Consider the following 25198-nt stretch of genomic DNA (forward strand, 5'->3'; position numbering starts at 1 on the left):
ATACATAGACCAATATAATTTTCTTTATTCTTCGTGGTGTGATCTAAATGTACTCTTTTGCCATCCCATTCTTTCCTCCTGAATTTCTGCCTTTCAGATTGTCTTGGAGTCTTCCATAGTTCGGTAATTTTCCCAAATGAATTTTAGGCTAACTTGATATATGTCACACTCTTCATTTCGGGGGGCAGGATGCCAACTTAGATTAGCAAATTCTTCCAAAGCAATGCTATCTTACCATGTAGTCATAGAACAAATATTTATTCAGCAGAGTCTATATGTTGTGGTAAAGGCTGAGAAGAATGCAAGAAAAACAAGATGCTCTCAAGAAGCACATGATACGATTAGGGTGAAAATATATAGACAAGCTAAGGAAAGACAAATAACCACATAAGGATGCATGTGATTCAGTATTAAATTACTAGCAGTTATAATAAGGACCCTAAGAATTCAGAAGAAGTACAGACATGCCACATTTTCAAGAGGGCCTGGAGTTTGAAGAATGGATAAAGGATAAAGGCAGGGCAGAGGGACGTGGGTATTTCACATTAGGAACGCAGCGCAAATAAAAACAGAATGAACAAATAATAGACAGTCTAAAGACAGACCTCTGGAAGGAAGGGGTCATTTGGGTGACTGATATTAAATAGATAATGGTCAGACTATAGCTATCAGGCTAAGGAGCCTAATATTTATCCTACAGTTGTAGAAAACTCAGTAAGGTTTTAAAGAAGTAGACCATAAAGATAATAGTATTTGAGGAAAATGTAATCTTTTTTTGTAACAAACAAAATATCTATGAGTATGAGATAAATAACAAAACCTATGAGAGCAGTGAGGATCAGGGCCATAGCAGTGGCTTTACAAAGAACTAATGGATCTCAGTGACTACCTTGTTTAAGTTTCCAGCCTGCAATAGAATGGAGGCATACAAACAGTAAGAGAAAAAGGAAGTCAGAAGTGTGAGCAAATTGGAGTTTTCAGTTGGAGAGAGCACAACAATGCCTCAGAAGCAACATCTCCACTGGACACATGGCATTAACAGAAGTTGGTGAAAGAACTTCTACACAGAGGATGGAAGGTAGAATGAGAGAAATAAGAGCTTGAAGACTGAATCTGGAGAGGCAGCCCATTAAAGACCATAGGGAAAGTACAGAATACACGATGCAAACAAAAGCTCTCGCAAAGGCAGGAGACAATCTGGAGGCAACCCAGAAGCCAAGGAAGAGGAGAATTTCAAAACAAAGTTCATCTACACAGTCTTCTGCAACAGAGAGGCCCAAGGCCACTGGTATTGGCTCAGTTCTTATCCCAGCAACCCCCGTGTGTATGCTAACCCACAGTTGATCTTTAGTTACTGACTGCGTACCGATTATCTAGCACACATATCTGGGCATTTTTTAATATCTGTCATTGACCCACAGATACTCAGATATTACATCTTATCTCCCTGACACTCTCATAAGTTTCTTAAGGGAAGAGATCATAACTGGTATCTTTATGCACTACTTGGAGCCCCCTCCCCCGACTGTGCCTTCCTATTATCATGCCTTTAGCAATCACTGAGATATATTTTTAACTAATTGTAACTACGATCCAGTGATTGTGGTATGCAGATGAAGGTCAGCTGAATCCAGGGAGAAGACACAGACACTGGGATAATGTTGAGCTTTGCTATTCAGAGTGTAGTGCTTGGACCAGCAGCATCACCCAGGAACTTGTTAAAAATGCAATTTCAGCTGCCTTCACAGACCAGCTGAATCAGAATCTGCATTTTAACCAGATCCGGGTGGCTGATTCCTACATAAACTGGTGTAAACTCAGTATAGTATAGAAAGGGCTAACACCGAGTTACCAAGGAAGTTAGTTGGAGGAGGGAAAGATGGCATATGAGTTTCAGTATGTGGACATGTGCTGAAAACCAACTTCATCCTGCTCAGACCCACAGCTCAACGATGGAGCCCAGGCCCTTTGGGTGTGTGACAGGGCCAGGCCAAGAGGCAATTCCAGCTTCTGAGCAGAAGCCCAGATGCATAAATCCTTCCATAAACAGCCACTAACTTCAGTTATAAGAAGGGCTTTGCAGATTGTATCTACTAGGTTGTTTTTCTACATTTTATAAATATTTTGATCTCCTGAAGACCCTATTTATGCTCCTCATATTTATCCAGCCCTGGGATTTACAATATTATTCTGCCTCTCACCTCATTTCTCCTATAAGATTAGGTTTCCCTCTAACCTTTAGATTACAATTGCTAAAATAATTTTTTGGTGTAAGTGAAAGTTAAACCTGAAAATGTAACTTTAACCTTAAATAGAAAGAGCCTGCAATAGAGGAAGCTACATTCACGGCGCTATTGTTAAATGACCAGGTGTCAGGAAAACGTTCCCAAAGGAAAGAACTGTTAGACAAAAGCACAGTCATATCCCAGAGAACGAAAACCAAACAGAGCAATGAAGCAGAATCTTTCCTTTGTGCTCAATGCTTCAATATTTCTTTCTCTAAGTTTCCTAGAGATAAATGTATTGAGTGCTACTGCTTCAAAATATCACTGTGTTGGAAGAGTTCTCTGTGCGTCTTTTATTATTTTTAACAGCTTTATTGATATATAATTTATACACCATAAAGTTCACATTTTAGACATGGAAGAGATTTTCATTCCATCTTATACTTTCAAGCAATACTTCATTAAACTCACCAAGGAATGTAATAGAGCCATTTCTTAAATCTCCAGGAACACAGGACATTGTCATGACCCTATGATAATATATGCTAGTGTCTTAGCTTTTATCAATGGAGACAACATTGTGACAAAGTTTGCTCTATTAAAATTCAAACTATAAATGTAATGTCTTTTAGTGCTATATTTCAAAGGAGACTGAAAATAACACCTTGGACCCTGTAATCTGCCTACTTTGTAGGAACTCCATGTGGAAGCAAACTTCATTTACTGCATCCAAAGTGGAAATTACAAATTTTTACAAACTACTATTCCTCTAGTTTTTGTGGACTATTTTTCCACTAGATGACATGCTTTTTAGGGGCTGCTGGAGCCTGTACCAAGCCTTTATTTTTCATTTCAGGGATGCTTTGAGTACTTACACAGGTTTTTCTTTCAAAAAGAAAAATAGCAACTTACATGCTCTCACAGAACCTCGTCAGTGTGCTTGGCTTCTCCTGGTTGCGTCTTTGTCGAAACCAGCGTTGAATGCTGCGAACATCCCAGTCCAACTGCTTGGAAAGCCCTTCCAATCTCTTTTCATCAGGATGCTATGAAACAAGGTACCAGGAAAATCATTTTCATCTTTACTATAAACAGACCTGCCCTACTCTACATATGAGGTTTTTTTTTTTTCTTTCTGTATTTACTATCTGCTACTGAGATTTCTACATTTACCACTGAGGACCTGGGCTTCTATTAACAACATGAACATAAATAACCAGTTATGACAAGAAAAGTTATTTATTGTGAAACAACATTGAAAAATATGAATTTTGCTCTAATGCTTGCACTTCTTACCAGCAACAAAGATTTAACTGAATAGCCAACTGGCTGAGTCACCTGCTTTAGGCTTTGAGAAAAGGAGTTTCAAAACAAAGTTGATCAACCTAGTCTATAGCAGAGAGGTCAAAGTTCACCCTAGATAAATTTGCAAAGAGGTACTATCATTCAAATATTTCACTTTCTCGGGGGGGGGGGGGGGGGGGCGGGGGGGCGGGTAGCTATTCCCAGTTATCACATACCGGGATAATAAAAAGCACCGATTAACCCCTAAATACCTCACCTTAGCCTAGGGTACCAATTCTATTACAAAATACGTTTCTCTTTTTTCTTTTTTTCTCTTCCCTCTCCATTCTTCACACATTTCGTCTATACCTTTTTTGGTCATTCCTTTCACCAGATCCCCATGAAACCTTCTACAAGGACTATGCATTACTTGAAGATGCAAACTTCATTAAGTGGAAAGAGACACTAATTATGCCGAGTGATAGTACTGTTCTGTCTCTCTCTCTCATTTCTGTATCATTAGGAGACAAGAGACATAGATATTCAATGCCTCGCTCCAATGACCTCTGAGTCTCAGTTTCTTTGCCTGTTAAAGAAAAGGTTACTTATCCACCTAAATGGAATGATGGTGAGGACCAAGTGTAAAAATACATGTAAGACTCAGTAAATATTAGTTCTCCCTCTTCCTGTCCTTCCTTTGTTTTCAGCATCTTAGAGAGCATTCTGCCTCCACAATTTTGTGAAGGGGACCTGCCACACGACAAAAGAAAGCTATGTTAGTTCTAGTCTTTATTCTACCATTGTTTTGATATTAAGATTTTAATGATCATAAAAAACAACCAAAAATGGGGTACACAGACATGCTGACCAGCTTTCAAGTTTCAAGCTGTAAGGGTAGATGGTTTACATGGCACCTTTTTTAAAGTATCTTTCTCAATTCAAGGTGTTGCACACACAAGAAACACAGCCAATGGCCTTAGTGTTATGACTGAGGTTACAAAATGTGCTGAGCTTGTGTCAGTAAAGGTTGTTTGCTAACTTTAAGTAAGGCGTGTACTTGGAGGTGTTTTCTTTTTTCTTTTTCTTTTTTTAGTCATCATGACACTATCTACACTCTCCTTTTGCATCTCTCTTAATTAAAAAATATGAGAAAGAGAAAATCCACAGCCTAAAATATACTTTGGCTATACCATTTGCCTAGAGGAATTCCTTTTTCATTTTCATTTGTTCTCTAAGTTTATGAAATAGGTAAAACATTCACATGGTTCACAAATTAAAAATTATCCAAAGTTTCACCTTTCTACTTTGTTCCTACTCTCTTAGTTCCTACTCTCCGCTTCCTACCAGGTAACCAATCATTAAATCAGATTCTTTCCAAGTATTCTATGCAAATATAAGCAAATTTGAATATATATTTCTATATTCCTCCTTGTCACATAAATGGTTGCACGCTACATATATCTTTCTGAGCTTTGGGTTTTTTACTTTATAACGTATCTTGGAATATTTTCATATCAAAATATACAGAATACCCTACTTTTATAGAACTGTAAAGATATGCCATAATTCACTTATCTACTCCATTATTAATGGACATTTAGGTAGCTCCCCCAATTCTACTACTATAAACAATGCTGCAATAAATAACCTTGTCATGGGTCATTTTATACAGGCCATTTAATATACTGGGATAAATTCCTGGAAATGAATGTTGGAGAGCAAACTGTTTATGCTTTTGCAATTTATTTAGATATTGAAAAGTTATTCTCACTAATGATTTTACCAACTTATCCTCTCACAAGCAAGAATGTTAATCTCCCAAATCCTTATCAACAGAGTATGTTATCAGACTTCTCAATTTTTTTCCAGTCTGATATGTAAAAAGTTGCATCTCAGTATATTTTTAATTAAATTTCCTTTTTAATGAGAGAAGCATCTTTTCATGTGTCTTAAAAACACCCATATTTCCTTTTTATAAAAAGCCCTTTCATATCTGTTGTCTATTTTTTCTTGATTTATAGGTATTTTCTATACTGACTTGTAGAATTTCTTCACTTATTACAGTGATTAGAACTGTTTATACCACAGATTGCATACTTTGCACCAATGTGTCATTTGTATTTAAAATTGGCTTATGGTGTTTTTATCTCGTTTTTTACTCACATGAGTTTTTTAAAAAACATATTTGAATTTATCAGTCTTTTCCATTATAGTTTCTGAATCCGAGGTCAGAATTAGAAAAGCCCTATTTCAAATCATCAAGAAATTCTCCCACATTTACAGTTTTGATTTTTACATTCAATCGTAAGTGCGTTTGGAATATATCCTGGTATACAACAGGAGGTATGAATCTAACTTTCTTCCCAAATGGCTACCCAGACAGCCCAATACCATCATTAATCTTTTCCCCTTGAGAAGTTAAATCTAGCCTTCCATTGTTCTATTATATTTATGCCAGTTGGATTACTCAGAAATCATTACTTCTTTATGAACCTCCGAATTAGCTTGCCTAGTTTCAAAATAAACAAATGACTGAACAAGAATACCTGTTGGTATTATTAATGAGATTATACTAAATTCTTAAATTAACAGAGTGAATTGATATCTTTATTCAATTTGTCTTCTATGTCTTTCAACAGTGTTTGAAATTCTCACATAACTTGTACATCCTTGCTACATTGATTCCTAAAGATATTATATTCTTGGTTTCTATTATAAACAAGTAATATTATATTCTTGGTTTCTATTATAAACAAGTAATTTTCTTATATCTTCTAACTGCTTATTGTTTGCATATATATGTGGTTACTAATTTTGTGCTAACATTTCATATTGTTTGTTATAGTTTTTCACTTGATTCTCTTAATTTTCTGGGTGTACAGTCATATAATAGCAATATTACTGTAATGTAAACTCTATAAAGGAAATTTTTAGTATCTTGTTTTCACCAGTACCTAGAATTTAGTAGAGACTCAATACTTCTTGAATGAATGAATAAATCTTAACATAGCAATAGCTTTACCTCCTCTTTTCTAATTTTTATGTCTTTATTTTCTTTCTTTTAATGTATTTGCTAATTCATTGAAACACTTAGTACAATGTAGAACAGCGGTGATAAACATTCTTATCTGTTTTATAGTTGGAATACTCCTTTGTTTCCCATTAAGCAAGAGGCCAGGGCTTGGGACTGATATACAAATGTACTTATCACCTGAAGGAAACCATTTTTCCCTAGTTAATTTTACTTTAATCAAAATGATGCTAGATTTCAATAACCATGGAGATGATATTGTACTTTTTCTTAGATCAATTAATGTGATGAATTATACAGATTTTTTAAATATTGAATATAGGGAAGGCTTTGCATTTCTAAAATAAACCCTATTGGTGATGATGAGTAATTCTTTCATGTGCTGCTAAGTTGTGATTCCTAATTTTTTATTTGAGATATTTCAACAAGTACAGTAAGTCTCTAGTCTTATTTTTGGGTGAAATCTTTGTCAGACTTTGATATTAATGATTTACAGCTACATAAAAAGAGAATTTGGATGATTTTCTTAGTTTTCTATACTTTGGTGTAGTTTAAAATGGCACTGGAATTATCTGCTCTTTAAGAGTGTGTTAAAATTTTCTTGTGAGAGCCTACTAATTTTTTGCAGTTTAGCTCTTCGATATATATATATATATATATATATATATATATATATATATATATATATTTATGAAACCATTATAGGAAAATATAATATACCAACTATAATTTACTTGATATTTTATATTTTATTTGACATGTTAATAGAAATATATCCATTTTATTCTCCTCTGTTTCTATGATTATTGATTATTATGTTGTTGATCATTATGTTGTAAATTCGTGCTTTGTGTTTTTCTTGATTGGGCTTTTTGTAAAAAAAAAATAAACATCAAGGTACTTTTTAATTAATTATAAATTCTATAATTTGCTAACTCATTTTCTGGATTTATCCTTATTAATTGCTTCCTTCTGCTTGATGTCATTTATTTTGTTGTTCTTTTTCTAATGTTTAAGTAAGTGGTTAACTTTTTTTTATATACCCATGAGTTTTCATCTGAGCACTGCTTTGGTATAATACATATAAGTAGTACTTTCAGCAACACTGTTTTCTTAATATTCTGAAATTTTATTTCCCTGAAGTGTTGATTGAGAAAGCAAGAGCCTTTCTATTTTCTGATTTCGAATATTATTAAATTGTGCCTATTTTGAAAATCATTATAGTTTTGTATATAATTAAAGCTTATTTTTGTAAATATTTAACAGGTACTTGAAAAAAAAGTACAGTCTCTATATTCAGAATAGAGGGTTCTAAATGTACCCTAGGTCTTCCTCATTAATTGTTTCTTAAAATTTCTATATCTCATTTTATATTTTATTCACTTAATCTGTCATGACTGAGAGGTAAATTAAAATTTCTTACTATTGTTCCTTCATTCATTCTTTTTTATGATTATATGGATACAATCATAATCAATGCATATATATTCATAACTATTTTATCTTTACTGTGAATCATATCCTTTGGCAATAAAAAGCCAATTTTACATTTCATTCATTCTTTCTGTCCTTAATTCCACTTTTATATAAAAACAGAAACCTTAATTTCCATTATTTATATTTACCTGTATACCTAGTATGCTTACTTTCAATATTTGTAATTATTTTATCTTAAGGTATCTCTTATAAGCATATGACTTAAACCTGAATTATTTTTTATTAGATGAGTCAAACTCCTTTACATGTATTGATATAACTGATCGGTTTGTTTATAGTTCTTTCAATTATAGTATGCTTTCTATTTTGATTGTTTTAAAAAAATTAACTTTAACAAAGCAAATACATTGTGTTTTATTTTCCTTCTTTTTTGTGGGCAATTTTTGTTCTAGTGATTATCCATATGTTAATACTCTCCTATTGTTTTCAGTTAAAAATAATTTTATATAAGCTATATTTAAAACTAGTATATTTCCTCTTCCTTCTCAGCCTAACATTAATCAATAATATTATCTCTCTTAGAGTTTACTCTTGTATTGTTAAATAGGCTTGTACATCTATTACTTGATTTGGCTGCTTAAACTAATATTATTTGTCTTCTAGCTACTAGAGATTATGTAATTAGTAAATTTATTCTGCCTCTCATTTTCTTTCCCCTTCCCCTCTCAATTATTGTTAGTTGTATCATTTCTACACTGTGAGAGCATATAATGTTTACATTCTGTTCTGCCATCCTAACCTTTACATTTCTTTCTTAGTTCTACAGTTTAAATGTATTCAAAACCCACTAACATTCCCAGTAATCTCTTGGTCAGCTGAAATTAATGATTATAATGGTTTCTTCAGAAATAATTCATGAGAACAATTCCCCCAAATTTTTGCATGTTCAAATCTGTTTGTCTTTGGCCTTTACAGAGCACAAACAATTTGCCTAAATATAAAATTCTTAGTTCACATTTTCCTTGAAAATATTGAAAATGCTATTCTTTTGAATGTTGCTATAGAGAATTAAAGTCATGCTGATGTTTTTCCCTAAATAAGTGACTTGAGTTTTTGCTTGGCTGCTCAAAAATTATTTTATTTTTCAGCTCTAACAATTTTAATAACATAAGCTTTGCTATTGACCTTCTTGGCTAAATTTTTTTATTATATTTCTATTAACGGTAAAATAAATCTTCATTTGTTTTATAAAAATTTTCTTTAATTATATCTTTTAATATTTTACCTTGCTTTTCTCTAAGGATTTCAGTTATGCAAATGCTGTATCTGCTTAGTCCATATATCTATTTGTATCTCTTTTTTGTTCATTTAATTTGGTTTTATTATTTCTATTTCCCATGTTTCTCACTGAGGTTTCTGCAAAGTCTAGTGTGTTCCATGTTCTTCTCAGTTTTGTCTTCATTTCTGTGATAATTTTAGCACTTTTTTCCTGAACGTATCATTTCTGTGATAATTTTAGCACTTTTTTCCTGAACATTTCATCTCCTCCTATTGACCAACTAATTTTTTCTTTAGGTGTTATATTTCTTTTTTGTGTTCTTCCTTCACAGAGTTCTTGTAATTGTTTTTACTCATGGTAAAATATTTAATAACAATTTCATTCACCATGTGGACTTACTTTTCTAGTGACAATTTTTTGTTAATAAATGTTTACTAACACTTTCCTTCCCTTGTCTTTGATGCTGTGTGTGTTCCTTCTTTATCACTCAATGAGTAAGTTGGATTTTCTTGACTAGCTCCTGGTAGTACAGGGAGCAAGGAGGGGGCTTTTGCAGTTTAGCTGCCACCAAGACAGACCAACTCCTGAAAATGTGCCATCTGTGTGGTTTTCTATGTGCTTCTTCCACCTTTCTGAATTAAACTGAGTCCAAAGGACATCTACCAGCCTTGCTCACCAGTTCCTGTACTTGCTGTTGTAAGCAGTGGATAGAGCTTTTGTCTTCCCTTCAGGAGCTGTCTTTGTTGGCTTTCTAAAATCTACCCTCACTGGGCCCTCAAACATTCATGCTGTTCACTTCCTGCTACTTGGCTTCTGACTAACCCCAAGTGTCTTTTGTTAGCCTTTATATATTTTTTGAAATATAGAGATACGTATCTCCTAGTTTGCCAAAAATAAAGTTTGTGCGATTTTCCTTTTTGGGTGTGTGTATGCATAATTTTAGTGCTTTGTTTTCTTAACTGTACTCCATAGGGGTTTGGGGTTTTTTTTTTGTCCTTTTAAAATGTTTCCATGGAAAGAAATGGATTATGCTGACTTATAGAGACATTTTTATACCAGAAATACCTAGGTTAATTTTAATAATCACAACCAGTACTAAGAGGGAAAAGGGAGGTAAAAAGGAAAGAATGGGGATAGGCATGAGAAGAAAATGAGAGAAAGCAAATTATATAGTTTGCATATAAATTTTAAAATACAGTGAAACATACCAAAAATCGATTATGATATGATTTCTCTGGATCAGAAAACTCATTTTCATAGTTGACATATATATTCTTTTTACAACGGCTCAAGAATTGATTTGATTAGAAAAGCGAAGCTGTTGGAATATGGCAGAGAATCCCAAAAAGATAATATATACCCTTGACCTGGAACTATGGTCAAGGGCAAGACTCTGGATGATCACTCAAACACATAAGACACTGTTCAAACTCTCTAAGTGTTGCTACTTCTATTCTGGTCAATCGGCCTGTTACTTTCTCATATCACAAAAAACACTGGAGAACAACAAATAATTCAAGGAAAAATGGTTATAACCTTTGCTGCATTTATATTTAAAACATGAAGTCTCTGCTTTAATGATGTAAAAACTTCCAAAAGAATCACCTTGGAAACTAAGAGAATATGATCATTAAAATTAGCTAGAAGCAAATATTCTCCAGAGCAGTCGACCTGGCTGTAAAATCCTTTTATTATTTTTATAGAGGAAATTTCTCCAGTAACTATAATAAACATAAGGCAAAGGAAATAAAATCTCCACTGCAGCATTGCTAAAAGGAGGTATTAACATTTGAGTAGAAAATCCATTTTATAATGTGTTTAGAGTAGTTCCCAAGGTAAAAATGTTGTAATCACATTAAGAAATGATGCTTATAAGTCCTTACACATCTGCTTTTTTAGGGGTCAGGGGGGAAGTTCAATGCAGTAAATTGACGTGTTAAGTGAAAATGTAGTACAAGTTTTTTCTTAATATTTTTTTTTCCTTTAAATACCATAGGATATGTGTCCTTTCTGGTTAGAACCTGACAATCTAAAACTATCAGAAGAGATTTTCCTAAAATTCCATTCATTCTTCTCTTCTTCCTAGCAAATATATAAAACACCTGGTGCTTTCTTCCACTTTTCCAGAAAAAGCACTATTTTTAAAAGGAGAGAAGGGAAAACCCTAGAGAATTTTGGCAGAAATGAAGACATTGAATAAACAAAAATATTTGAATATTTGAATTAATAGTTCTAAGATAAGAGACAAGTGATGCAAATGGCTGGCAACACAAATACCAAAAAAGGAATAAAATTTTCTTAACATTGTCAAATCACATCTCAGAAGACTTAGTAATTTTCCCAGGAAAAATAAAAGAGGGAACCATTTATTATACACACAAACTAACCATTTATTATACAAACACATAAAAATTCTCATAGAATGACACACTTCTTTTCTACTTTTTGTCCATGCAAGAGTAAGATATGAGAGATCTATGAGTGAGGATGAGATATTTGGATGCTGTGATTTGTGTTATCTTCTCATGGCTCTAGATGAAGAATGTCTGACTTCTGTCTTTCTCCTCTCCTTTTTGTTCTTAAGGAGATATCAGCTGGGGGAGGGGGAGGAAATCTTTCCCTATCTCTTCTCCTTCCCGTGCTCTCCTCTTCCCACTCCTAGTTTGGACCTTAACTCTCACTAGAGTGATTGTCTCCTCTCCTACTTCCTTCACAGTGAATTTATAACGTAATTCTCCTGACCCTTGTTCTCCATTCCTTGATGTTACAACTCTTCTTCCCTCCAATTATTCCCTTTTTGTTCATAATTTCCTAAGTATCACAATTGCTAGAACATAAACAGTGCTGTACGCAAACAGGAACTTTTATTCACATACATATACATTAGTTATATTACTCAGCTCTACCCAGTCACCTCCACAAAGTCCCATCCAACTGTTACATGTACTGTTCATTTCATGTGAGATTAAAAAAGGCACAGAGTTAGACTAACCACGAATCGAATTACACTGCTCTTCACAAACAAGCTTCTGAAATCAATCTGAAAGTAAATAAATAGGTCTCAAACATGCCCACACTTATTCAGCTTCTTCGCATTTTGATCTAGCCACAGCACTTGTGTGCTTTCCAAAAGCACACTGTCTAGCATGTAGCTGGGCAAAAGTTAGTTCTCAGACCTAGGAGAGAAGGGATTGAAAGATTTCAGATTGAGAATGGTAGTCATGGCAATTCACATTCCAGAAAAGGAGAATCATACCTTTGTAATTGCAGTAAAGACCTTTTCCAGAATGGCATTTGGCTGGGCAATTTGTGGTCCACTGGCCTGGATGTTGAGGGCTATGGCACATGGTTTGGCCACAAACCTAAAAAAAAAAAAAAAAAAAATTGTAAGTTATTCTTTCTATAGCCGTTCTTACTGCCACCAGTTACATATTATTCAATTATCCCAACAGAGTGCTGATAGGATTTCATGGGTGAACACTGCCAACATTCATATGTCAGGAGCTATAAAACAGATTTAACTTTTTTTCTCTCCTTTAGCTCCCCAACAGTAACAGTAAAAAAAAAAAAAAAAAAAAAAATCTTTTAAAACATTTAAATCTCTTGATCCTCAAGTTCAAATAAGACAGAACAGATAGACTGTGGAATGCAAACATAAGCATATAAGTGAGATACATAAACAAAATGAACCATGATTTTGAAATGGCATTATTTACAGTCATTTTACTAACACCTGACTAGCAATAATCTTGTTTTATTTTTACAATGAGAAAATGTTTACTAAGCATCTGATTACACATGCAGAGAGTGTGTTTCTGATCACCCCAGTCATAAAGTTGTCCATTTTTGTCTCTATAATCAAAGTGTGCTATATTCAGCTCCAATTCTTTATGGCTTCTTAAAATTTTCTGCTTTGCGACCGTTGGCTTCTTTCTCAGAAGGAGTAATGAAGGATGTCAAGCAGTATGATGTCCCATACAAGCTGAAAAGTCTGAAGTGATTATGAGTATCAGCTGCACTGTTTTTAGCCTAAGCACATGACCATGTCTAGAAGAATGGGAAGACTGAGCTTCATTTCTAGTCATGTCTGATGTGAGAATGAGGTATAAACGGTGGGTAAGCAGAAGCAGAGGGCATGAGGCCCAAAGGTATGGTGATGTGTCTAAAACTTTTTTGAAAAGATAAAGTATCTACAACTTGAAGAGTTGTTTTAGACTAAATATTAAAGAAATAGGGTTCTGTCAATGTTCCTTTTCAGTAGTGACATGTAACATTTTCTAATACAAAATAATATAATATGAAAGCATCACCCAAATTAATTTAATGTTGGCCAAAGGCACAAATGTACAAAACAGATTATAAGAAAATCTTAGATGAAGTGTTTTAAACAACAGTTGACAAGATTAGAGTAAAAAAGTAAACAAAGAAAAAAAATTTTTTTAAGTGGGACTATTGAAGTTTACATTTACAGTACCACATAATATCCTTCTGAGTCCTATTTCAAGTAAAAGAGAAGAAGAAATTTATTCAAACAGGGAAATAAAACACTGCAGTCTATGGCCATGCTACCCTGAACACTCTCTATCACGTGTGATCTCAGAAGCTAAGCAGGTTTGGGCCTGGTTAGTATTTGGATGGGAGACCACCTAGGAAGACCAGGTGCTGTAGATATAAAAATTTAAAAAATAAGGGATTCTAAGCTGTCAAGGTTCTTGCAATCTATAAGGTCAACCAAGGGTTGTCTCACCTAAAAAATAAATTAAAAAATAAATAAAATAAATTAAATTAAATTAAATTAAATTAAATTAAATTAAATTAAAATTAATTTAAATAAAACGAAATGAAATGAAATAAAATAAAATACTGCACATACAAGCCTAATCCAGAAAAATGTATATAGAAAATGCAATACAATACTTGTTCACTGGGCTCTCTGGGACAAAGTTAGAAAGAAAGAATAACTACTCTTTCCTAATACATATATCTTCTAGAAACTAAAGTTTTCTCAAACTTTTGCACTCAATCTTTTTGAATGTAAAATTTTCCCAGACATATTACCTATGTCCCTACCTTCTTAAAGAGAAGTATGACTTTTTCTTAATGACTCTGAGTCTTTACCATGACTAGTACTCATAGTGCTATGGCTTTAACTAGTTGGCGAAAGAGACGGAGTTTGATGGGGAATGACAGGAGGAGAGTCCAGGACCTGTTTCCTTGACCATGTTTCCTGCTTTGTAGTTATCTGCTTCTTCATCATAAGATATAATGAGGGGTCTGTAAAAACATGATGTCTGGCAAAAGTGAAAAGGGAGGAGCAATATAACAAAATGAATTAGGTGTTAAAACCAAAGTCAACTGTTCCAGCGGTTTTCTTCTACTCTTCCCTGTCAGATTTTTTCCCCCAGCCTTCTCTCATCTTCCCCATTCCCAGAACTTTTGAAACACTGTGTTCAAATTCTTTTTTGGAATTTATTGTCATCCTTGTAACATCCTCCTGATCTTGTACATGGTCTTCTTTCTTCTTCTAAAGAGTGAAGTTTCTAAGTGCAGATGCTGACCATTTCATCTCTATATGCCATGACAATGCCTGGGCAAACACAGGAGGGGGTCAAGAAATGCGATCAACTGGCTACATTCAGTAAACATGTTTTCACTGTTGCTATAGTTGTTTTGATTGCTGCTGACAAGTTAACAGACTTTCTTTGCGGTACCATCACAACGCAGCAGGAGAGTCAAGGAAGTCACTCTGCAGCATCTCTTCAAAAGCAACTTCCTCACCTTGGCTATCATCCTCCAGCAACTTACAAAAGCATTCAAAAAGGTTTTCAGTATCTACTACACAATATCATGTTTTTTACACCTCTCTCTCATCTCTTTTTAAGCTTCAAATTCCCTTTTAAAAACTTCTCCAAAGAACTAACAAAAAATCTCTTTTCAAGAACTAATGAAATAGCATCTTGAAGAAGCCATACTCTTCGATCAGAAAACTTATCAGATTTGAATAACCAAAATTAACAAATTAATATCATCCTCAGCGAACAGATTTTTAAAGCACTGTCCAAAGGCTAATGTGGGAATCATCTCTGCTACTATATGGCTGTGGAGCCCTACCTGCAGAAATTAATCTCTCTGTGCCTCAATACCCTCATACGGAAAAATTTATAACAATAATAATTATTACATGTGTATATAAATTGTGTGTATACAAATACATGTATTTAACCATGTTAAACATTTAATGTATGTTAAAACAATGTCACATGGTCTCTGTGTCTAAAATCTTTGACGTAAGCCGTGTATACGGTTTGGTACCATAGCATTTACACATCATCAGAGTTTCTCTGGGCCGAGGAACCTACTCAGCTTCAGTTACATTGTGCCAAGCTATGTGTATCCAACAAGTTTTAAAAATACCAAGCAAAGAAGAAGAGACCAGAAACCAAGGCATGCAACCAAAAAAGACAATGGAATCATGCAGAGTAAGCACCTGTTTTGGTCTGCTCGTCCCTGCATCATGATGAATGGTCCACCTTTCTAACAGAAGTGTCCCTATTTGATATTTTGCCACAGAAATTTTTCAAGTATCCCCATTCGAACAATAAATTGTAGTGACCCTCATCATCGAGCGGCAGGCCTATTGTGGGTCCACACTGAGTTCACACCGGCAATGCCATCAGCATCCAAGCTCACCCATACCTGGTCTTCTCTCAGGACTCAAACCTTTCCAGCTCCTCTAGTCATCTTCATGGCCCTCTAGGGCGCTGCGTCCACCCTCACCACAGAGTAGTTGGTATGAACATATGTGTCTCTATTCATGTGTGCGACCTCTAAGAAGGCAGGAATGGCCTTCATGAAAGCCCCCATCTCTAGAGCCCAAAATACAAACTCATTTAATCCTCCCCCAGCCAGATGAGGCAGGATTATCATCACACCTACTTCACAGAGTCAGAGAGGCCAATAGCCTCTGCCTCCAGGGGAAGGGAAGCAAAAGATGACATATTTCTTTCTCAGGAAGATCAATGTTATCATCAGCTTCCCATCTTGATTTACTGGCCGGGCTAAATCCTAAATTCTGAGGATTTGTGGGAAGGGGTGTGGTGTAAGGAATGACAGACAAATTTAACAGAATTTAACTCAATTTAAAGACTGAAGCTCTTTACAGCTTACATGGCTCATGGTGGGGATACTCAAAACCTACAAAAATCCTTTGAGGCAAACTATCATGTTATAGAATTTTTTATGCACATGCCTGGCATACTGTGGACACTCAATGAACATTTGATGAATGAATGAATGAATGAATGAATGAATGAACAAATCAGCCAAAATTCAATGCCGGTGCCCTTCCTATCTTTTCCATTGAGGCTGTGCATTTTAACTCCCTTGAATACCAGCATCTACTGAGGATGTTCATATGGGACTCATAAAGTAGAAGGCTGACCACTATAATACTAGAAGCCATTTCTAAAATTCCCGTTGTCCCTATGAAGTCAAGGCTGTCCATAGAACACTTGTGTGGGCTCCACCAACCTCTCACCAGGCATTCTCTTTTCAACTTATCTAGAACAGACAGCCAAACACCTAATTTACAAGATTTAAAAAATTTCACAAGATAAGGAGAAAACAATTTCAAATCTCACCTGAGAGAAAGAAAAAAAGTATAATTTTTATCTTCCTAATAATACTCCCGATTATATGAAAATACAGAAATCTTATTTGTATTTATTCTCCAAAGAATTTGTGAATCACTACTGGCATTTCCTTTTTTCTGAGAGTATATTAGACACCAAATAAAGCCTATGACACAACCACCTACAGTCACGGTCCATTAAAGAAAAGATGGATTTTTTTTTGTTCTTTAAGGCTGGCTCTCATAGAAATTCAGAAAAACTGTCTTTCACAAGGCTTGTCTTAAAAGAGAGAGGGAGACAGAGAGAGAAATGGAGGATGGGGTAGAGTACCTACAAATATAATAGTTGAAAGAAAATATGTTTTTCAAGCTTGAAGACTACCTCTACCTGGAAATGCTCACCTAATTACTTTTTTATCAAAGGCAGCAACACCACCTTCAAAAGATCAAACATCCATAAAGTACTTTTATGTAGTATAACATACCTTTTGAAAGTTAATGCAATAAGGATATAAGCTTTAGGAAATATTGGTTTCAATTTAAAAGCAAAGAAAACACTTAAAACATTCCTACTTTTTCATTCTTATTAACACCATGTATTTGTAGTTTTAGCAAGAATTGAACATCTCTGCATAGAGCAGTGAGGTAAGCTCTGGGCTGTAAGGTGGCTAAAAGTATACACAAAAAAGGAACTGATTCTTGTACTCAAACATGTCTACAGTATGGGAAAGGAGATTAATAAAAAATAAATGTTTACAGGGTACATGTCAGTTCTAATTGCTTAATACTATGTAATCATCTTTAATGAGAAGCATGGCCAGAGACTTAGTCCTTTTTAACTCCAGCATTTCCTACACTTTTCAAAATAATTGGAAGGCTGTGGTGGTGGATACAGAAACCTACACATGTGATAAAATTGTATAGACTTAAAGCGCTCTCTCTCTCTCTCTCTCTCTCTCTCTCTCTCTCTCACACACACACACACACACACACATACGCGCGCGCGCGCGCGCACACACACACACACACAAATAGAAGTATAACTGAGGATACAACAGCTTGTATCAGTGTCAATATCCTGGTTGTGATATACTACAATTTTACAAAATATTACCATTGGAGGAAACTGGGTAAAGGGTCCTTTGTGTATTACTTCTAGTGTATTACTTCTTATAACTATACGTGAGTCTACCACTGTCTCAATAAAGATTTCAATTAAAAAAATAATTAGAAGGGGCATTCTCCTTTTGACATGGAGAAATGAAGTCCTAATAAATTGGTTTTTCATCTCAAAAAATTCTGCACAACATACCAACCACCCAAAAACAAAACAGAACTACCTGGGAGCTCTGGAGACTGAAAAAAGCAAGCAGACTTTGAAAGTGAGTCAAAAATTGAAGCAGGAAACCAGCAGAGAGCGAACTCCCTGTCTGTTGATTTATTTATATATTTACTTTGCAGCTCTGCTCTGAGATCAGACAATCGCAGCAGCAGGTAAAACTTCTATAGGAAAACAAACTCTCTTTGTAGCTGCTTGGAATCAGGGAAGGAATCTGAAATATCGGAGAGTGACTAGGATATAATCGAATACGTTGATGAAGACAGAGAAAAATATGACCCAGTTCTAGGGGAAAAGACATGCAAAGACGTCCAGTGAACTTAAAGATAAGTCAATATAAACTATGCAATCTGAAAAAAATAAAAAAGAAAGAAACGGGATACGAGGACTTGCGGAACAATTTCGAAAGGCTTACATATGGGTAATTGGAGTTCCAGGAAAACAGAGAGGGGAAGAGAAAGAAAATATTAGAAGAAACAATAGTCTACAACTTTCCAAATCTGATAAAAGACATAAACATATAGATTCAAGAAGCTCAAGAATTCCAAAAATGGGAAGTCCAAAAAGAGGAAAACCTAGATAAATCATAGTCAAACAAAAGATAAAAAGAAAATATTAAAAGCCACCAGAAAAAATGGCACATTATTTACAAAGAACAATAATTTGAAAGACAAGGAACTTCCTTCCCATCAGACATTACGGAGGCTCAATGACAGTTAAACGATATCTCTAAAATGCTGGAAGCAAAACAAAACCAAAAACAAGAGGACCTGTCACACCAAAATTCTATGTCCAACAAAATTATCCTTCAAAGAATGAAGGTATAAAGAAAACTAAGGAATCTGCCACCAGACCCCTACTTCAAGATAACTAAAGGAAGTTCTTTAAGCTGAAAGGAAACCAAACCGAAGGGAACTTAAATCTTCAAGTACAAATATATTGGTAAATACAAAACTACCTGGAAAGTCTTTGTATTAAATCACCACAATTTAATAACAGATGAAATACTTAAATCTGATTATGAGAAATAACATGCATCTCACGCCAGACTCTATGGGAAAGAAACCTAAGTATGGATAAGCGAACACTGGAGAAAGAAGGAATGGGGAGAAGCGATGGAATCATGCATTGCTTGACTATAGAACTTCAACTGCCAGACTCCAACATTCATCAGGAATGGAGGTACTATGGCCAAGGTCTTGGTAAGTATTATAAATTTTAAACTTATGAGAATAGTACCCATTTATTTAAAAATATACAGCAAATTTCAAAGAAGTTAAAGAATCTGTCCACAGTCTTAAAGTAATAGCTTAGACAAGATTTAGACCCTGTCGGTCCTAACATAACCTACTTATAAAAAGAAAAATTTTCCCTTTCCCTAAAACAATAAAAGATAAGTTGATTAAAAAAGCATTGTTAAAATATTTGTGATATGGTCATACACTTTAATTCAGTATACTTATTTTTCAGTATATATTTAAGGAAATCTGTCAAAGGAAACAAAAAGCCATAAATGGAAAGATTTTCATGCATCATTATTTATAATACAGAAAAATGGTAAATAGCTTAGTGATTCACTAACAAATGACTCATTGAGCACCATGACGTGCCAGCCCTGATCTAAGTGTTGGGGATGCAGCAGTGAACAAAACCCCTGCCTTTATGGAGCTGACATTCTAGCAGAGGGCGATAAAATAATAATAATAATAAAATGGTATATGTCATGCCAGATAGTGAAAGGTAGCACAGAGTAAAACAAAGCCTGCTAAGAAGAATGGGGCAATGCTGCAATTTTTAATACACTGGTCAGGGAAGCCTCCTGAGAAAATGAGAACATTCCTAAAGGACATAAGAAAATACACTAGGAAGAAAAGTAGGGAAAGAACATTCTGGAAGAAATAGCAGCCAAGGGCAAAGACCCTGAGGAAGAAGGCCAATGAGGCTAGAGTAGAGTTAGTGAAAGTGAGAAGAGAAAGGTGCTTGGGGTCAGAGGGTAGCAGGCAACCACACCATCGTGCCTTGTGGGCTATTTGAAAAACTTAGGTTTTTATCCTGAATGAGGCAGGAAGTTGCTGCAGGACTCTAAGATAACCTAACTGACTGACTTCTATTTTAACAGAACCACAGGCTCCTCTGTTGAGAACAGACTGAAAGGGAGTAAGGATGGGAGTGGTAAGGCCAACTGGGAGGTGACTCCGGTTATCCAAAGCAAGAGATGATGGTGGCTCAAAAAAGAGTGATGGCAAAAGAGGTGGTGAACAGTGATCAAACCTGCAAACTGTTTTGAAGTTTGGGCCCATGGGATTCTCTGGACTTAACATGGCATGAGAGGAATAGAGGATGACAAGAGGTTCTGGGCCTGAGCATCTGGAAGGACAGAGCTATGTTGAGGGGCGGGGGTGGGGGGGTGGAGGGGTAGGGGGAGGCAGGTAAGGATGAAGCTAGGCTTATTAGGCTACTAGGCTTGTAAGTGGTAATGTCAAGTCAGCAATTGGATGTAGTATTCTGGAGTTTAGGAGCATTCTGGGCTAGACACAGATTTGAAGTCATCAACATACAGATGACATATAAAGCCAACGAAATCACCTGGGCAGTGAGTGTAAATAAATAAGAGGAGATTCGAGAAATAAATCCTAGAGTAACTCCAATGTTTAATGTTTAAAAAAATTAAAGTACCTAAACTCTCATATAATATAGCTATTAAAAAGGATTCTTACATAAACTGTGGAGCATGAACATTTATAACACAATGGTAATTTCAAAAGCTTGCTATATATACTAAAATGATAACTATAAAATAAAGCATGTGACAGGATAAAATCTGAAAAGTAACAGTTGATATATTGTATCAGAGGAATTTTAGCATTTACTTCTTTTGTGTTTCCTTTATTGTTGGGCAACAATAAAACCCATGTGAAAAAAGATGGTGTAGTTCATAAAAATGTAATGAACCTAGAAGTAAAAGAGAATTACAGACAGCGCCAAGAAAATTACAAATTGTACAACAGTTCATGCTCTCCAAAAGCTCAAGAAATGCTTAATTAGCCATCAAAATTCTACTGAGCCTACATTTTTGTAACTTTTGTGGATTTTAAAAGTGGTATACAGTATGGAATATGTAAAAGTAACAGAAAGCACTTTTAATAATATAAAAATCACCAGAATGTCATCACTCAAAGATAAACATTAACATTTGAAAATTTTTCTGCAACCCTCCCCCTCACATACTCTACCACGTTTTTATACTTTACCATATTTTTATTAAACATAATTGCATTACACTATGTGTACTTAGTAATCTACTTTATTTTCCTATTTTGAATATTTCTCCTGAGAAATTACATACCCTTTTAAAACTCAGTATTGAATGGTTACATGTACCTATGTTCTTATTTTTTCTGTTTTGGGGACTTTCAAGAGACAGCTATTGGACCTTTTCTGACAGTATAAAACTCGAGTCAATGTCCCAAAATGTAACCATAATATAGATCAAACAAGGATTAATCTGAAGGATTAAATTCTTCAGATTGAACACTGAAATAACTCATCAACACAGGATAACCATCCGTTCATCCATGTGCTTGATCTCTACCACTTGAATTTTGGATCACCTTTGTTAGCTAACATTTCCAAAGTTTCAAAGAAATTGACCATAGGTTATGAGGAAGAAAATCTCTAGATTCTTCTTCTACATCTTGAATTTTACATTTTTAAAGATTTTTTGATCAGTAGAAAAATGGGCAAGAGATGCAAAGTAGGCAATTGGCAGAAGAGAAAACAGAAATATCAGTAAAATACAAAAAGATATTCGACTTCATCAGGAAAATTCAATAATACCATTTCACACCCCTCAGGCTTGGCCTGATAATGTGAAATACAGCTGAAGATTTGGAGAAACAAGAATACCTATAAACTAATCATGGAAGTTTAGTGAAGAAAACATATAGGATGTAAATAGTAGTTTACAGACATAAGCAACAATGACCAATAATGTATGAAAAGATGATCACCCTCAATTTAAAAAACTGATATCAAAACACTAAATCATTTTCACCTATAATATCTGCAAAAAAGTTTAAACCTTGATAAATTCTAATGTTGACAAGAGTAAGGAGAAACAACTACTCCAGTAAACTGCTGATGGCTGTCTAAACTGGTACAATCAATCTTTGAAATGCAATTTACCAGTATTTAGCAAATTGTTAAAATGCCTAAGCCCTTATGGGTGTTGCCAGTTTAATATCCTATTAGAAATTTAACCTACAGATATACTGGCATTTTCAAAAAGAAAGTTTACTGCAGCATTGCCTGAAATAACAATAATAATAAAAAAAAAAAAAAAAAAAAAACAGGGAACAAACGTGTCAGAAGGAAACATGAAATATGGCACATCCATACAATGGAATTCCTTAAGGTTGTTATAATGAGGTATATTTGTTTTGCTTCAAGACATAATAATAAATGTAAAATGCAAGATACAGAACAAGTATCATAGCCTATTTGTGTACTTAAAAACACTTTTATCGGGAAGAGTAGCAAGAAATTGTCAACAGTGATAATCTTTTGGGATTAAGAGTGCTAATTTACATTTTATACCTTTCTGTACTGTTTTAAGTTCATATGGATGTTTGCTTTATATTTATTTTAAATGTAAGTGACATTTAAATACTTTCGATGCATATTTAATAACATGGAAAAAATGCTCAGAAGAGGTGAAGTAATGTTTATATAATGACTTTATATATAAATTTCTGACATATGAAGAATAGAGTGAAGAATTAAAGTGCAATCACTACAATCAAGCTGCTAAATTACTAAAATCAAGTAGGTTGAGGCATGAGGAAATGACACTATTCTTGTTTTAACCAGCTTGGGAACTTAAATTTCTGAACTTTCTAGTCCTGCATCAATGTCTGGATATACATCGAATCTCTAGACACCTTCTGGTTACTTCCTGAAGGACTAAGGAAAGAATGTCCATGTATCCAGGCCACCTGACGTCCAGTACCCAGGTCACCTGACGTCCAATATCCAGACTTTAATTTAAGAACTCTTAGCTTTTCTTTCTTCTTTGGAACACTCTAGGTATTGCCTAATTATGTTTCTGGTTTGCAAACCCTAAGTCATTTGAAAAAATCTTTATCGTTTATTTCTAGCCAAAGCCTCCTGATTTCATTAATGCTCATCGGACACACATAAAAGAAGCTGAAGAGATATTAAAAGGTTAACCATGCCTATCACTAGATAATAGGATTGTGGCTTACTTTAACATTCTTTTTTATGCTTTTCCATATTTTTCAACATCTTAAAATGAGAGTGTAAACTTTAATACCAAGGACAAAAAATAACTATCTTAAAAAATAGAGATGAACAGATGGTCTCTACACCAGGTTAAATGACATAAAATTAAACATGGAAAGCCCTAAGACAGCTGCATTTCATTTAATTCCATGGAGCTCTTCAAGCAAAGGATTTCATTGTGACTGAGACAAAGGAGAGATTAGTAAGTAAAATAAAAATAAAATGCCATTTTGGGACCTTGTCAAGTAAAAAAAAGGATCATGGGAGCACCAAAAGATATGAAACCATGAAATTACATCAAATGTTACCGACGTTAAGTAAATATACTGAGAATTCTGAAATGCCACCAGAAAAAAAAAAAAAAATGCTTCTGCCTGTGCCTGGAGATGCTACAGAATTTCTCTGTTTCCTTATTTATATAATACAAAATATAATTACACTCTGCCTCATGTTGGAAATATTTCTATATCATTGATCTCTTGAGACCACTTGGAAAGGGATAGAAAAAGGGAAAGATGGTGTGCAGAGTGATGTGTAAGCGGAAGATAATTTTCTTCTTAGGACGAAATATGAGTTTTTTTCTAGGTAGCATTATAGTACAAAGAAATATTCCTTTAGAGCAAACTCGTATCCCAAGTGAATCCTTTTTGAGATTGTATTCAACATTTGAGAGAGATTCAGGAAGTGCTGACTAGTCTGAAATTTTTATCACAAGAAGCATGCATTTCACTATTAGGAGAACCTTTAGTCTGTGCTAGTCAGTAACTCATAGGGGGAAGGAAGTTTGTTATGGGAAAAACGTAGGATGGCAAAAACTCATGAAAGAGCCAGAAAACCTAAGAGCTTACTCTGTCAGTTGGTCCAGCCTCCTTCCTCCAAGTCAGATTTTTCCCATAGAGAAATGATTCAAAAACTTCTTTCAGGCATGAAATCTCTCTATACATTTCTGTGCAATTTCCTGTTAAACTATAATTATTTCAAAAATAAAAATTTAAAAAAGAAAGGAAGGAAGGAAGGAAGGAAGGAAGGAAGGAAGGAAGGAAGGAAGGAGGAGGGAGGGAGGGAGGGAGGGAGGGAGGGAGAGAGAGAGGAGAGATGATAGGAAGCTGCGAGCGCGAGGAGCTATTCAGATCTCTCTGCCTATCTCCCTTCATCTCTTCTCTCCCCTCTCTCCTCTCTCTCTCTCTCTCTCTCTCTCTCTCTCCCTCCTCCGCTCCTCTCTCCTCCTCCCCTCCTCCCTCTCTCCTCCTCCCTCCCTCCCTCCCTCCCCCCTCCTGCCCGCCCCAAAACCTACCCTCCCTCCACTCCCGAAAGAAAGAAAGAAATCTTCCCCTGGTGTCCTATTTCAGTTTTTTTATCACTCTTGACTCAAAATGTTCTTCCTGCACCATTCTTCTTTGATGAAATGTAAACCCATTTCCTCTATTCTCAGCCTTCTGGAGAATTGGTGCAGTCAATAACCTCCTCAGATATTTGAAAACACTGACTGAGTCACCCTGTGTTATTCTCTCTTCAAGAATAAACAGCCTGGATCCTATGAACTTTTCTACATTCGTCTTTTTCTTTTCTAACTTTAAATGTTTATTTTTTAGTACGTTAAGGATTTTTTTTTAAATCTAAGTTAATTCTATTCCTTAAGGGCATGGAAGAGACCCTTAGACAATAGTGGCTTTTA

General features: G+C 34.9%; 1 protein-coding gene and 1 pseudogene across 2 annotated transcripts in view; one reads left to right on the plus strand and one right to left on the minus strand.

Annotated features, from left to right (window-relative positions):
• CERS6 (ceramide synthase 6) overlaps window positions 1-25198 on the minus strand; it is a 265827-nt gene that overhangs the window by 176783 nt on the left and 63846 nt on the right. For both annotated transcript variants that reach the window (XM_016165374.2, XM_016165375.2), the window contains exons 2-3: window positions 12510-12615; window positions 3138-3268 (exon numbers count right to left, since the gene is read on the minus strand). In XM_016165374.2, the coding sequence (XP_016020860.1) occupies window positions 3138-3268; window positions 12510-12615 (237 nt within the window). The remainder of the gene's footprint in view (window positions 1-3137; window positions 3269-12509; window positions 12616-25198) is intronic.
• LOC118613931 lies at window positions 13806-13924 on the plus strand (annotated as a pseudogene).

This window comes from Rousettus aegyptiacus, unplaced genomic scaffold (genome assembly GCF_014176215.1).
Source record: "Rousettus aegyptiacus isolate mRouAeg1 unplaced genomic scaffold, mRouAeg1.p scaffold_m13_p_2, whole genome shotgun sequence".
Lineage (NCBI taxonomy): Eukaryota > Metazoa > Chordata > Mammalia > Chiroptera > Pteropodidae > Rousettus > Rousettus aegyptiacus.